Raw genomic sequence first — 16296 nt, forward strand, 5'->3', positions numbered from 1 at the left:
TTACCTAAAATTTCATCTTCTGAGTTATCTAGTCTGTTAGTGATGCTTTCCATTGAATTTTTAATTTGGTTTATTGATTCCTTAATTTTGAAGATATCTGTCTGGTTTCTTTTCAGACCCTCTCTCTTTATTGAAGTGATCTTTCACTTCCTGTACTTTCTCTCTGATTTCACTCCTTATATTTTCCTTCACCTCACAGATCAGCTTAACTAAGTACAATCTAAACTCCTCCTCTGACATTTTTTCTAGTGTGGTGTCCATGGATTCTATTTATTATTGGAGTATCTTGGTTTGTTTGGGGCAATTTGTTCCCTTGCTTTTTCGTGATATTTGTGTGTCTACTCATCTAACAGCATGGATCTGAGGCAATAGAGTTTCAACTCTGCAGCCTTATTATGTCTCTGAATTTTTCCAGTATCTCACTCTTTACGAGGAGACAAACAACCAATGCAACAATATACAGCATTAAACTATATAGTTCTTGCTATAATGTCTACAATGATAACTGTGACAATAAACAAATTATATGATCAGTTATTGTGTACAATAAAACAGTAAGCTTGCAAAAGAGTTTACAATTTCAATGGTGCCTGGGAGAGAACAGAATTAATATTGGATGTGATGATTATGAGGGAGGAAGAAAAAAGAAGTAGAAAATTAAAGGTAGAATGAAAGAGAACAATAGAGATTGGCTGTTAGTGGAAGAAAAGAGATATAGAGAATGAGGGGAACCAGATAAAGAAGAGGAAAAATATAGACAAAGTCGACATTTAAATAATTAAAAATAAACATAAAAGAATAAAAAATGAAACTGAAATATAATAGTCAAATATCATAGTCCTCAAAAACCTTATTCATGAAAAATAACTGGCTTCAGAATGCTAGAAATGAGAAAAAATATGAACATGTATTAATATCCATAAACAATTAAAGTCACACTTAAACAAAAAAATAAAAAGGAAAAAGAGAAAAATATTGTGAAAAGTTAAAGAATTGTTTCCTTTGCAGTTCAAAGGATTATCAACTTCCTTTCTCAACAGTGCTAAGTGGGGTTGTCTGGAGTATGATGCTTGCTCCACCCTCAGTGTGGGATTGCTAGAATAAGGGAGTTAATCCCATATGCAGGACTCCAGGAGGTGCGGTTTAGGCTTTGGTAGGCTCCAGGTTCTTCACTGAATGCCAATTGGTCTAGTGATTTTAAATTGGTACACCACCAGAGCCCAGCAATTGTCAGTCCATGGTGGGAGACTGCCTCCTACGAGTCTCCCCTGGGTTCCACTTATGTAGTAGAACAGCCAATTCTTAGTCCACTATGTCATCTGTGGACCCCAGGTTTCCTGGTCTTGAGATTCAGTCTCCAAATTCAATCTCCTCTGCCACCACCCTTCCAAATTCCTGACCAGGCCCTCTCCCAGCAGGTCTCACAAGCAGCCAGATTGGAGGCAAAAGGAGAGAGCTGGATGAGTTTTCATGGTCTATTGTCTCCTGTGTAAACATTTCTCCATGTTTGATTTTCTCCTGGTCACTTATGGACACTCTATGTCATGCAGTATGGTTTTGCCAGACCTGTATTTTGGGCCAAAGTTAGGTTTGCTAGAAATCAGCTCCCTCAGCTGCTGGCCCCATGCAGCAATTGCAAAATTGTTTCTTCCTCTGTCCTCCGCACACATCCAGGCAGGATGTGGTTTCTTTCCCATACAAAGATATTGTGCAGCGGACCTTTCAGTCTAGTCAGGCAGTGTCTTTGATCTCTAAACTCTCCATACCCAGACATGCCTCATTCCTCCTAAAAATGCAGGTTCATTTAATTTCTTTATCCCTCCACTTTGCTCATGGAGGGTCAGCTCTGGATGGTGCCTCTGGCTGTGGCAGTGGCTGTGGCACTGGGAATTTCTTCCTTATTTTATTCTGTCCAACTTCCTGAGTCCCTGATCTGCTTTTACTGTCCAGTATTAAATTCCAGTAAAGTCTCCCCTACACTTTTTTTTGTTCCCCCACCTTTCTGTCTGCTTTCTTGGTTTCATGCCATGGAGCAGCCAGGAAAGTGACCTCCTCTGTTCTGCCAGCTTGAAAACTTCTCCTGGATTATTTGTTTATTATTGTACATTTTTTGAGTTTTTAACGGTAAGGTATGGAGTATGGTATTCTTTTTACTACACTTGAGAATAATGAGATAATACATTGCTTGATATTCAGCCTCTTTTATTGCCTTGAAAGATTTATCCCAAATCAGGCTTTGGACTTACTCTGTAAGAGAGCTGATTATCAAATTTAAACAAATGCAAATTTAAATCATTTTGCATTTTTGCCAGGCGTAGTAGTTCGCCTGTTATTCCCAGTGGCTTTGGTGGCTGAGGCAGGAGGATCACAAGTTCAAGGCTAGCCTCAGTAACTTAGTGAGGCCCTAAGCAACTTAGCGAGACCCTGACTCAAAATAAAAAATAAAAAGTTAAAAAGGGCTAGCGTGTGGCTTAGTGGTAAAGAACCTCTGGGTTCTATACCCAGTACCAAAAAATAAAGAATGTTACATTTTATTAACGTATTAATTAAACATTATAAATGAAGTTAAATGGAATATATTCACACATGCATGCAATATGCATGAATCATATCCAGCTATCCTTCTTTCTACCCTCCTTTGCCCCATACTCTTTCTTATCTCTAGTAGTAACTATTCTATTCTGCTTTCAGGTCAATTTCTTTTAGTTTCCACATGTGAGAAAGAATATGTGGTACTTATCTTTCTTTGTCTTGATTATTTCACTTAATGTGTTTTCCAGTTCGATTCATTTTTTAAATGACAGTATTTCATTTTTTATGGTTGAATAATACCACCATTTAGTATTTATATATTTTTATTCATTAACTGATAGGCATATAGAATGATTTATTTTGTATCTTAGTTGTTATGAATAGTGTCCCAAAAACCATGGGCATGTAGGATCTCTTTTATGTTGATTTCATTCCTTTTTGCTATTCATCTATGAGTGGATTAGCTGAATCATATAATATATTATATTTTTTGAGGAAGCTTCATAGTATTGGTGCTAATTTATATTCCCACCAACAGTGTGTAAGAGTTCATTTTCTCCACATCCTTTCCAGCACTTATTTTGTTTTTCTGATAATAGCCATTCTAAGTGGGGTAAGACCATACTGCATTGTAGTTTTGACTTTCATTTCCCTAATGGCTAATGATTGAACATTGTTTAATATATTTATTGTCCATTAGTATTTTAAGAAGTATCTATTCAGATTATATGCCATATTTAATTGGTTTATTTGTTTCTTACAGTGAATTTTTTGAGTATTTAATATTCTGGATAATAACCTTCTATTAGATGATTAGCAACCTGCAAATATTTTCTCCCATTCTGTAGGTCATCTCTTTACTCTGTTCATTGTTTCCTTTGCTGTACAGAAGCATTTTAATTTGATGTGATTCCATTTGTCAATTTTTGTTTTTCTTTCCTGCATTTTTGAGGTCACATCCAGAAAATTATTTCATGTACCAATATTTTAAAGTGTTTCAACTATGTTTTCTTCTAATAGTTTCAGAGTTTTAGGTCTTACATTTAGATCTTTAATCTATTTTGAGTTTCTAACAAGGTGAGAAAGAGAGTCAAGTTTCAGTCTTTTGAATATGGATGTCCAGTTTTCCCCAGAATCATTTATTAAAGAGGTTATCTTTTATCCTGTGTGTTTTTGCCACCTTTGTTAAGGACTTATTGGCTGTGGATATGTAGACTTCTGGGCTTTCTATTCTGTCCTATTGAACTGTGTGTTTGTTTGAATGTCAATACCATGATGTTTTGTTTACTGTGATTCTGCAGTATGTCTTGAAATCAGGTATTATGATACCTCCAGCTTTGTTCATTTTGCTCAACATTGCCTCAGCTATTCAGGGTCTTTTGTGCTTCCATATGAATTTTAGAATTTTTTTTCTTTTCATTCTGTGAAGAATATGATTTATATTTTGTTGGGGATTGCATTGTATCTGTAGGTTACTTTGAGTAGTATATACATTTTAACATTAATTTGTTCAGTCCATGAACATGGGAGGTATTTCCCATTTTAGGGTCTTCTTCACTTTCATTGGTATTTTGTTGTTTTCAAAATGTAGAGATTTTTAACATCCTTAGTTAAATTTATTCCTAAGGGTTTTCCTTAATAGCTATTATGAATGGAATTGCTTTCATATTTCTTTCTCAGAAAATTTGTTATTGGAATATAGAAAAGCTATTCTTTGTTGATTTTGTATTCCACCTTACTGAATTTGTTTAATAGTCTTGGTGCAGATTTTTATTATTTTTCTACACATAGAATCACATCATCTGCAAACAGGGATAATTTGAATTTTCCCTTCCTATTTGTATATTTTTAATTTTTTCAGAGCCTAATTGCTCTGGCTGAAACTTTTAGTACTATATTGAATAACATTGGTAATAGGGGACTTCCTTGTCTTGTTCCTGATCTTTGAGTAAATGCGTTCAGTTTTCCTCATTCACTATGATGTTGGCTATGTATTTGCTGTAAATAGCTGTTATTATGTTGATGTATGATCTTTTCATACTTAATTTGTTCAGGGATTTTATCATGAAGGGATGTTGATTTTTATCAAATGCTTTTCCTGCATCTGTTGAGATTGTAATTTTTGTACTTCATCCTGTTGATGTGAAATATATATTTATTGTCTACTACATTCAATCATTTTTTGCAATTCTAGAGTAAAACCAACTTGATCATGGTGTATGATCCTTTTGGTATGCTTTTGAATTTTATTTGCTAATATTTTGTGGACTGTTTTTACATCTATATTCATCAGGGATTTGGGCCTATAGTTTTCTTTCTTTCTTTCTTTTGTTGTTGTTGTTGTTGTGTCCTTGTTAGGTTTAGGTAACAGGGCAATGCTGGCCTCCTACAATGAGTTTGGAAGGGTTCTCTCTATTTCAAGTCTATAGAATAATCTGAGAAGAAATTGTTTTATTCTTTTAAATTTTTGTAAAATGCAGCATTAAAACCACCCAGTCCTAAGCTTTTTTTTTTCACTGGGAGACTTTTAATTACTGATTTAATCTCTTTACTGTTGTCAGTCTGCTTGGACTTTTTATACCTCTTTATTCAATTTTGGTGGGTCATAGATGTCCAGAAATTTGTCCATTCTCCTTATGAAGGGATGTTGTCCATTTTCAACTTGTTAGCATATAGTTTTTTTAAAAAAATAATCCCTAAAATATAATTTATATTTTTATAGTATCAGTTTTAATGTTTCCTTTTTCATCTCTAATTTTTAAAATTTGTTTTCATTATTACTTTATTTTTATTGGCTAGTCTAAAGGTTTGTCAATTATGATTTTTCTAAGAACCAACTTTTTGTTCCATTGATCCTTTGTATTTTTTGTCTCTATTTTTTTTATTTCTATGCTGATCTTTATTATTTCTTTCCTTCTAATTTTAGGTTGGTTTATTGATTTTCTTCTAGATATTTTGAATATTTTTTACCTTTTTTCTTGCTCATCTTTTTGGTTTGATGGTTTATTGTATCGATAATGTTTAGTTCTTTTCTCTTTTGTGTATCCACTCTTCAAGTGGGAGTTACACTTTCACATGCTATATAGTGGGTAGTTATCCTTCTTAAACTTCTGGATGCAGGACTACCTTAAGCATTTTTTTTTTTTTAGACTGGTTCTGATGGTTGTGAATTCCTTGCTTTTGCTTATCTTAGAAGATCTTTATTTCTTCTTCATTTGTGAAGGATAAGCCTTGCTGGATATACTAATTAGGTCAGTTGTAATTTTCTTAGGAGGAGGAGTTGAATATATCGTTCCATTCCATTCCTTCTGCAAAGAAATCTGCTGTTAAACTAATTGGACTGTCATTAAATATGATTTGGTGATTTTAAAATTCTTTCTTTATCCTGTACCTTGTTTTTTTCTCTCTTTTTTTTTTCATAGGAATGGAACCTAAGGACACTTACCACTGAGCCACATTCAATCCTTTTTTTTTTTTTTTAGACAAGGACTTGCTAAGTTGCTAAGACTGACCTCAAACTTGTGATCCTCCTGCCTCAAACTCTGGAGTCCCTGGAATTACAGGCATTCACAACAATGCCCAGCTGTTCTGTAGTTTTGATAATTTGAGTTTACTGTGCCATGGTGAAGATATTTTGTGGTCTTTTTTTTTTGTTGTTTGTTTGTTTGCTTGTTTGTTTTAAGATGGAATCTTATAAGCATAAACCACTACTTCTGGCTTGTGTGAGGAACTATTAGCTCCCTGTATGTGGATGTTTGTTTTTCCCAAGATTAGGAAAGTTCTGTGCTATAATTCCATTGAAAATATTTTCTATGTCCTTAACTTTTATATCCTCATGTATGGGTATTACAAAGATGCAGTTGTTTTTTTCATTTAATGGTTTCCCAGAGTTCTTGAATGTTTTCCTTTTCCTTCTCCTCAACCCTTTCCTCTTTTGTCTGATTGGGATATTTCAGTTGACTGAGACATTTCAAAAGACCTGTCTTCAAATTTAGATATTCTTTCTTCTACTTTATCAAGTATCATTGCAGCTTTCAACTAAATATTTATTATTTGACTTATTGAGCTGTTCATTTCAAAGATTTGCTTAGTTAGTTTTCAAAATCTCTCTCTTTACTGAATTTCTCATTCATATCCTACATTATCTTTCTAGTTTCATTTAGGGTTTATTAGTATTCTCTTGGATCTTAAGATTTTTTATAATTGTTTTTCATTCTTTATCAGTTGTTCCATCCATTTTGATTTCTTTGGAATCTGTTTCTAAGAGTTCTGATCTTTTGGAAGGATTATATTACTTTGTTTTCTAAAATATTTCTTGTGTTTCTACGTTTATATTTATTTGCATACCCGGGAAGCCACATCCCCAGCCCTATTTTGTATTTTATTTAGAGACAAAGTACCTCTGAGTTATTAATTGACTTAAGTTGCTAAGGCTGGCTTTGAACTCATGATTCTGCTGCCTCAGCCTCCTGAGCTGCTAGGATTACAAGTGTGTGCACCCAGCACTGGCTTTCTTAATAAATGTTTTGAACATGAATGGATGCTATATTTGAAGAAAAAAAACAAATGATCATATTAATTGGTGCATTAAAATCATTTGTCCATATTCAGTATCCATTGACAATAAAAGCTCTCAGAAAAACAAGATGATAAATTTCTCAACTTGATAAAGAAGATCTATGTAGATCTAAAAATACATGACACAGAACCACCATTTGACCCAGTTAGCCCACTCCTCAGTTTATACTTAAAGTGCTCAAAATCAGCACACTGTAGTGATGCAGCCACATCAATGTTTATAGCAGCTCAACTCACAATAGCCAAACTCTGTAACCAACCTAGATGCCCTTCAAGAGATGAATGGATAAAGAAAATGTCTGGAAAATATGTACACAATGGAATATTACTGACCCTTAAATAAAAATGAAATTATGACATTTGCACGTAAATGGATGGAGCTGGAGAAAATCATGCTAAGTAAAATAAGCCAATCCCCAAAAAACCAAAGGCTGAATGTTTTCTCAGATATGCGGATGCTAATTCACAATAAGATAGGGAGGGCTAGGGAAGAATAGAGTTACTTGGATTAGGTAGAGGGGAGTGAAGGGGGCGTCTAGAAGTAGGAAGGAGAGTAAAATGAATCAGACATTACTACATTATAGTACATACGTCTACACAACTGGTATGATTCTACATAATGTGCAACCAAAAGAATTAGAAATTATACTCCACTTATGTACAACATATCAAAGTATATTATACCATAATGTCTAATTAGAGCAAATAATAAATAAGGTTAAAAAAATGGCCAGAGAGAGATAAGAGGAATTTTAAAAGACAAATAATAAAACTCTTGAAAGAAAAATATTTACTGATTGTACTAAGTGCTTTTAGTTGTTATATCCTTTAGTCCTAGAAATAATTTATCTAAAACATTCAGTGTAATATATTTATTTTTGTTGACTTTTTAAAATAAATGACAATGGAATACATTACAATTCATATTACACATGTAGAGCACAATTTTTCATACCTCTGGTTGTATATAAAGTATGTTCACACTAATTTGTGTCTTCTTACATGTACTTTGGATAATGATGTCCATCACATTCCACCATCATTGTTAACCACCTTCCCCTCCCACCCCTCTGCCCTATCTAGAGTTTGTCTATTCCTTCCCTGCTTCCCCTCCCTACCCCACTATGAATCAAGTCACCTTATATCAGAGAAAACATTTAGCATTTGTTTTTTTGGAGGGATTAGCTAACTTACTTAGCATTATCTTCTCCAACTCCATCCATTTACCTGCAAATGCCGTGATTTTATTCTCTTTTATTGCTGAGTAATATTCCATTGTGTATATATGCCACATTTTTTTCATCCATTCATCTAGTGAAGGGCACCTAGGTTGGTTCCACAGTTTAGCTATTGTGAATTATGCTGCTATAAACATTGATGTGGCTGTGTCCCTGTTTTTAAGTCCTTTGAGTATAGACTGAGGAGAGGGATAGCTGGGTCAAATGGTGGTTCCATTCCCAGTTTTCCAAGGAATCTCCATACTGCTTTCCATAGAGACTCATAATAGGGCTCCATAAAGGTGGAGCAGCGATCACCATTATTATTATTGTTGTTGTTATTATTATGAATGATGAATATTGTTAGTCACATTTTGAAGTGAGTGATCATGGTAGAACATAGGAAAACAGCAAAAGAGAGCCTGCAACCTTATAAGATTCATAGACCTGGGACAACAGATAGAAAGAGAAACAAAATATCCTTGGCATCTGCCACACTGTCTTCAAAGCTGGAGGAGGGGATGTTACAGTATTAATTTTAGAAGAAAGGAAACTGTCTGGGGTGAGAAGAGGTGGGACTTACACTTATTAAGAGCCTATGCTATGCTATATTTTCACATGTCTTAGTATCAACTTAAAATAACTCTGGGAAGTAACTTCGGTATCTCAACTTATAGATGAGAATGCCAGAATTTTCTCTTTCATCTTAAATTTGTATTTTTTTCTTTCTATACTCTTAATGTTTTTGTTATTTTCCTTATTTCATTCTTTCCTTCGTCCATTAATTTACTTATTAACTCCTTCATCTCAAGGAGCCAGAGAAGAATTTATTAATTTACAGAAATAAATATAATTTAAAAAAATCTGCTGTGTATACTTCAGGTTACTTATCTAAACGGACTACAAACCTGTAAGGATTTTGGAACTTTGGAGTAGCTAGGATTGTCAGCATCCACACTGAAAGTTTGTTAAGACTCTTTCACCTTTACCCCTGCAAAGGGGATATATGCCCTCCCCTAGCTTTGAAGTCAATGTGGCAGATGCCAAGGATATTTTGTTTCTCTTACTATCTGTTGTCCCAGGTCTATGAATCTTACAGGATTGCTGTCTCTCTTTCTACCGGGATCACTCACTTCAGAATGTGGCTGTTCACCTCCTACTTTGATTCTTCTTTGTGAAGGAGTAAGTGAGTGCTCAGCACTTCCATCTAGCCATCTTGAAATCCTAAGTAATATATTTTAGAGCTTGCTTTGCTTCCTAGTTTCTATATTTTGTGCTTGTTTTTAGAGTACAATCTAAGCAGAAGAACTCTAGTTCAGAGCTCTTGTGAAGTTCAGTGGAGTTGTGCTCTCATTTTAATTGCTTTTAAAAATACTATAATTGTTCCAGTGTTATGCTAGAGTGTGTATGTTTGGGCCTTAGCATTAAGGTAGCAGACATCTGAAGTGGGGATTGGAACAGAAAGAAAATGACTCTGAACTCAAGAGGACACTAACAGTCATGTCCCTTTGTCCTTGTGTATTTATTTATTTATTTATTAGACTTCTGACAAGAAAGACTCTGAAGCTGAAAAAGGTGAACTGGAGATGAGATTATTAAGTGAATCGATTTCAGCAGGTATTCTAAATTACATTTTCATAATTTGACTTTATTGAGATTTTCTTCTTACAAAAGTAATACAAGGTCATTTCAGACATTGCAGACATTGTAGAAATATATTAAAGTAAAAGTTTTTCTTAGTTTCTCCCCTGAGAAAACCAGTATTAGTAGATTTATTTACTGTCTCTTTGGATTTTAATAAGATCATGGAATCCTATCATACAATTATTTTGGTTGAAAATTATTTTTTCCACTTAACATTATGTAATATACATAGAATACAATATACATTGTAAATAAGTTATTAACTTGTTTTAAGTAAGAACAAATTATAATTTCACTTTTTTCTAGTAGCTGTATAATTCCAATCAAATAATAGAACATTATTCAAATCCCTATTGATAGCATTAAAGTTATTTCTACTTTTTATTTATACACAGTGATGCAGTGAGTTTTCACAAGCACACATACACATCAGGAATTTCTCTACACTTTTGAGGGACTATAAGTTTTTGTATTTAATCTTGTCCTGTCAAATAGCAATTGGATATGCGAAAATGATCTTTTTAAAAAAATAGTTATTTTTTTTATTACTGGGAATTGAACCCAGAGACATTCTATCACAGAGCACATCCCCAGCCCTTTTTATTTGTTATTTTTGAGATAGAGTCTTGCTAAGTTGCTTAGGGGGTCATTAAATTGCTGAGGCTGGCTTTGAATTTGTAATCCTCCTGTCTCAGTCTCTCAAGTCACTGGGATTACAGGCATGAACCCAGCTAATTTGTCAATATTTCAGTTTGATATTTTTAAAATATTTTGTTAGCTGTAGTTGGATACAATAATTGTATTTTATTTATTTTTTATGTGGGTGCTGAGGATCGAACCCAGCACCTCACACATGCTAGGTGAGCATTCTACCACTGAGTTACAACCCCCAATCCCTCAGTTTGATATTTATAGCTATCTTTTCCATGACTTGTATCAGTATTCTTCTTCCCCGATAACCTTTAAAGAACCTATTTTCTATAAATTTCTAAGCATGTTTTTCATGATGAGCCTCTTGTCTACTTTTTTACTTTTTCTAACACACCTTTGGTTTAGCAATCACCTGGGCTTATATATTTATATTTTCTATAACCCTAACTGGGTAATTCTCCTACTAGAAATAGGATATTACAGTCAGTTATTAAACTTCTATCAATAATACTATGGCTTTCTATGTAGTGATGCCCAAATAATATATATCATAATGATCTAAATGTAACCACAGGATTATTTCTTGCTTTCCTTTTAGGTGAATAAATTTTTAATTGAATACATTTAAAAATTGAAGACTGCAATGTATTCAATGAATGTACACAAGAGAAAAATGGGAAGTTACTTAGTTCAAAAATTTTTTGGTTATTTCCATTAATTTTCAGTACATGCTTTCCACGGATTAAATTCACTGCCATCTTAGTGTGCTTTCTTTTATGGGAAAGGAAAACTGTGATAATAAATAATACTAGCAGTTCCTGTACTTTCTCTATGTGTCTAGCACCAACTCTTTACGTATATTAACTCATTCTTCTGCCAAATTCTATTAGCTGCTACTATTATATCCATTTTATAGTTGAAAAAACTCACATAAGATGTTACTTAGCATGTCTTGAATAAGATCACATAGCTAATTAAATGTGAAATGTTTAAGTGGTCTGACTTTTCTTCTAGAAGCATTTTGGTGAAGGGTGGGAATAGTCTCTATGATATGTAACTTCCAATATTGCCTCTGATTGTGTACTGGAAAAGGGAAATGATAGAATTTCCCATAGAATTTTGGAAAAACAGATATTATACAATCTGGTTTCTTCATTTTTCAAACCTCCATCCCTATTTATCTATGAGCTGGGCCTATTTTTATTGAAAAAATTTCACTTTTATTTCATACATGGACCAAAATTTACTTTTTCATCATTTACCTTTTTTTTTTCTTTTGGAGTTTTAGCCCCATTATTTTTAATTTTAAGAAATTAGTTTGGACCCTATTAAAAAGTGAAACACTTCATGAAAGGGCTTTGTTTTTCATTTTTCTCGATAGCAGTTTTACAAATAATAGATATTTTACTCATTTATCTCTCCCCTAGGAAAGCTAATATGAAGATCATAATTTTTTGCTTATTTAGTTCTGTGCTGTAACCCCAGCCAGTGGCTAGCAGCAAGAAGTAACTCAATAAGTATTTGTTCAACATTTTAAAAAATAGTTTGATAATTATCAAATTTTGTGTCAAACCATTTTTATCTTTTATATAAGATTTTTAAAAATAATAACACATGGTTATCATATGCATATTCCTAAAATGTTGGTATGAAAATATAAATATAAATATAAATGGAGCCTGCACCTGAGCATTACACACGTGTATTCCAATCTCTATGATTAGCTCTGTGAATAGTTCTGAGTTATGCACTTTTTGCAAAGTCTTAGTAGCTACTTACATAAAAACTTCCTTCATCAATATTAGAATTTTTTCTTTTCACTCCTAAGAAAATACAAAAATATTGTGACCTATTTAGAAATGGTGTCAATCTGTTTACCTCTAGCACAGTTATACCTGATAGAGAATACTACTGAAAAGCCATTTATATATGAAGACAATGAGGTGGATTTATGCCAATTCACAACTCTAGGTGGAGTGTACCACTTGGATATTTTGGAGCTTCCCCCACAGTATAAGCCAGTAAAGGGCTGGATGATTGTGCAAGTAAGTAAATTCTTTAATGTAAACATAAGTAAAATAGTTGCTTATGCCTTTACTTCATATTGAATGATCTGAACATCTAATAAACTGTGAACACTATTAATCACAAAGAACAAATACTAAAGGACATTAACAGATTCTAAAACAATATGGTTTTTTAAATTAGAATTCACATGTTAACTTAATTGTAAAAACCTACATCACTCATGTTTGAAAGTACTGAATTGGCCTTAATAATGATAGATGAGACCAGAGGTTGGGAGACTTTTTCTGTAAAAGACCAGATGGTAAATGTATTCAGCTTTGTGGGCCACACTAGCTCTGTTGAAAGCACTCAACACTGCTCTCATAGTGCTAAAATGACTGTGTGTAAACAAATGCACATGTTTGTGTTCTACTTCAATTTTATTTATAAAAAGGAGTGGCAGGAGGGATTTCTCAGGGGCCACAGTTTGTAGACTCATTTAGATCTGTGGTTGAACAGAAACATGAGAAACCACTGACATCATCTGGGAATTTGCTAGAAATGTGAATTCATGAACCTCAAAGTTACTGAATCAGAAACCAATGATGAGGCTCAGCAATCTGTATTTTAACAAAACACACCCTGAAGTTTGAGAATCACTGGTATGAATCTTAATTATATAAAATGTGATCCAGTAGCACTGAACCAGCTGTGGTGGCATCACAAGGGGATATCTAAGAAATGCATATTTTGAGTGATCTCAGATCTATTGAATCTTCATTTTGACAAGAGGGATTTGAGAGATGATTCACATGCACATAAACATTTGAGAAGCACTGATTCAGGTGACACTGATGCTGCCATTCACAGAACATGCTTGGAGTGGTAAGAATACTGATGACAGCAGTTGTTATATCATCTTTCAAGGAGTTTCATACTCCTGTTTTATAAGTAATAACATTTTCACCGGTATTGACTTGGTTTCTTTTAACCTCATGGTGGCTGCATCCAGAGCATACTGCCATATATTCCAAGTTATGCTGTCCACTCCTATTTTTCTTCTTTCCCCCCTTTCCCTTCTCTCTCTTTCTCCCTCTCTCTAGTAACTCAGTATATACACAGACTACCAGTTACTTCTCACACACAATCTCATCCGTTAAGGACTTTGGTGCATTGTTTAAATAAGTATTTCTTAGTGTTTTTTTTTTTTTTTGGTAGTTTGAAGCCTTTGTAGAAGACACTTTTTTTTCCTTGTCAACCCCCAACAAAATTTTAAACCACAGATACACCATGTATCTGTTTGTGTGATATATATATATATATATATCTTTATTTGGGCTATGTATTTGAGAGATTATTTTTGGCCCACCCCACTCAACCAATTTTGATATTGCCATTCTTTCCCCTTTCTCCCCACAAATAAGAGTTCATTTAATAGAGCAAGCCTGGGAGAGATCATCTGGTATGTAATTTCTGCAAAGGATGTATTTGAATCTTCTCTCCATACTTGAGGAACCACCCAAAGAGCAGGGTAGTTAAAGGGAGGCCTTCAAAGCTATTTATCCATCAAAAATTTTATGTTCTTGAATTTTATGAGAATGTCCTCATCCACCTTCACTTCATGCTCTGGTTGGAACCCAAAACATCCTCCTTCACACTCATTTTTCTTTCTCTTGCAACAAAGAGGACTTCCTCCTTTTTTCCCAAGATTTTTTTCAACAACTTCTTACTTCCTCTAGAATCATGCCTCAACCAGTGTTTCTCTGTTTTATGATATTTTAAATTTCCCCATTTCCTAGATGCTTCTCTGCTACATTCTTAAAATACACAAATCTCCCTTATCCTAGAAAAATCTGCTGTTGGCTTTACTTTAACCCTCTCATTTCTATACTTCTTGAAAGGTTATTTACACTTCTTTTTACCTATGTGTCCTTCCTGAGGTTTTAGTGTGTGATTTGGAGTCCTGTAGATCTGGTACTTCCTTGCAGTCATCTCATAAACTTTGGAAGATGGCTTGATTTCTCTAAGTCTTAATTACCTTCTCTGTTAAATATTGGCATTTGTAGGATTTCTCTGAGGAATAAAATGTTGGAGAAGCTCTAGAACCTGGCCCATAGGAAGTTCTGTAATTATAGTGATTTTTTTCCCTCAATCATTTATCTTTCAATTTTGTTGTGACATTTACTAGTCAGGCTTCAGCTAAATGGGACCAAACTTCAGTGCTTATTAAATCATATATTTTACTTAGTAATAGTTACATCTTTAACTGTTACTAGTCACTTTCTAACATGGTGGTGTTTTGGTCATTTTTAAAAGATACTCCAAGAAGGATTACAGAAATTCACATATCCTCCAGAAACCGTGGAAGACTTTGATACAGAAAATGCTTTTCCGCCTATAGAGGTCACGCTCAAGGTTCATGAGAATGTGATCTTTTTCGAAGATCCTAAGGTTGTAAGGTGGGATGCTGAAGGTACAACAATGCCTTAGCCAGCTTCTTTTTTCCACATTTTTATTGGTGCATTATAATTGTAAATGTTGATGGAATTTGTTGTTACATATCCATACATGCACGTGACATAACAATATAATTTGGCTAATATCATTCCCCAGCACTTTCGCGCCCCCTCCCCACTTTCCACCCCTTGGCCCATTTCCTCTATTGATCTCCCTTTGATTTTAGGAGATTGACCCCCAGCTTTCTTTTCCTTTTTTCTCTCTAACTTCCATATATGCAAGAAAACATATAACCCTTAACTCTCCGAGCCTGACTTATTTCACCTAATGTGATAGTCTCTGGTTCCATCCATTTCTGCAAATGACATAATTTCATTTTTCTTTCTGAAGGAATAAGACTTCATTGTACATATATACCACATTTTCTTTATCCATTCACCCACTGATGGATACCTAGGCTGGTTCCATAGTTTGTCTATTGTGAATTGTGCTGCTAGGAACATGGGTATGCATGTATTACTGTAAATAAGATGACTTTAATTCTTTAGGATAAATTCCAAGGAGTGGTATAGCTGGGTCATGTGGTGATTCCATGCCTAGTCTTTTAAAGAACCTCCACACTGATTTCCTTAGAAGATGTACCAATTTATAGTCTCACCAACAGCGTAAAAGTGCTCCTTTTTCTCTACATCCCCTCCAGCCTTTATTTTTGTTTGTATTCTTGATGAGTGCCATTCTGACTGATGTGAGATGAAGTCTCAGTGGAGTTGATTTGCATTTCCCTAATTGCTAATGATGTCAAACATTTTTTCATATATTTGTTAGCCATTTATATTTATTCTTTTGAGAAGTGTCTATTTAATTATTTTGCCTATTTATTAATTGGATTGTTTAATTTTTTGGTGTAAAGGGGTTTTTTTGAGCTCTCTATGTATTCAAGATATTAATCCTCTGACAGAATAATAACTAATAAAGTTGTTCTCTCATTCTATGGGTTCTCTATTCATATTCCTAATTGTTTCTTTTGCTGTGCAGAAGCTTTTTAATTTGATGCTGTCCCATTTGTTAATTTTTGGTATTATTTCCTTAACTCTCAGGGTCCTACTGAGAAAGTTGTTGCCTGTGCTGAAAACTCCTCTATGTTTTATTTAGGAGTTGCATAGTTTCTAATTCCTAGGTCTTTGATCTATTTTGAATTGATTTTTGTTCA

The 16296-nt window shown here is 33.9% G+C and overlaps 1 protein-coding gene across 8 annotated transcripts in view; it reads left to right on the forward strand.

The window, feature by feature from the left end:
• The window catches only part of Dnai7 (dynein axonemal intermediate chain 7), a 78256-nt gene that overhangs the window by 48871 nt on the left and 13089 nt on the right, over positions 1-16296 (forward strand). For 7 of the 8 annotated variants that reach the window (XM_013360171.4, XM_040280886.2, XM_040280890.2 and 4 more), the window contains 3 exons: positions 9869-9944; positions 12507-12667; positions 14946-15102. In XM_013360171.4, the coding sequence (XP_013215625.2) occupies positions 9869-9944; positions 12507-12667; positions 14946-15102 (394 nt within the window). The remainder of the gene's footprint in view (positions 1-9868; positions 9945-12506; positions 12668-14945; positions 15103-16296) is intronic. The other variant, XM_021728804.3, reaches the window with a different exon arrangement.

Source organism: Ictidomys tridecemlineatus, chromosome 6 (assembly GCF_052094955.1).
Source record: "Ictidomys tridecemlineatus isolate mIctTri1 chromosome 6, mIctTri1.hap1, whole genome shotgun sequence".
Classification (NCBI taxonomy): domain Eukaryota; kingdom Metazoa; phylum Chordata; class Mammalia; order Rodentia; family Sciuridae; genus Ictidomys; species Ictidomys tridecemlineatus.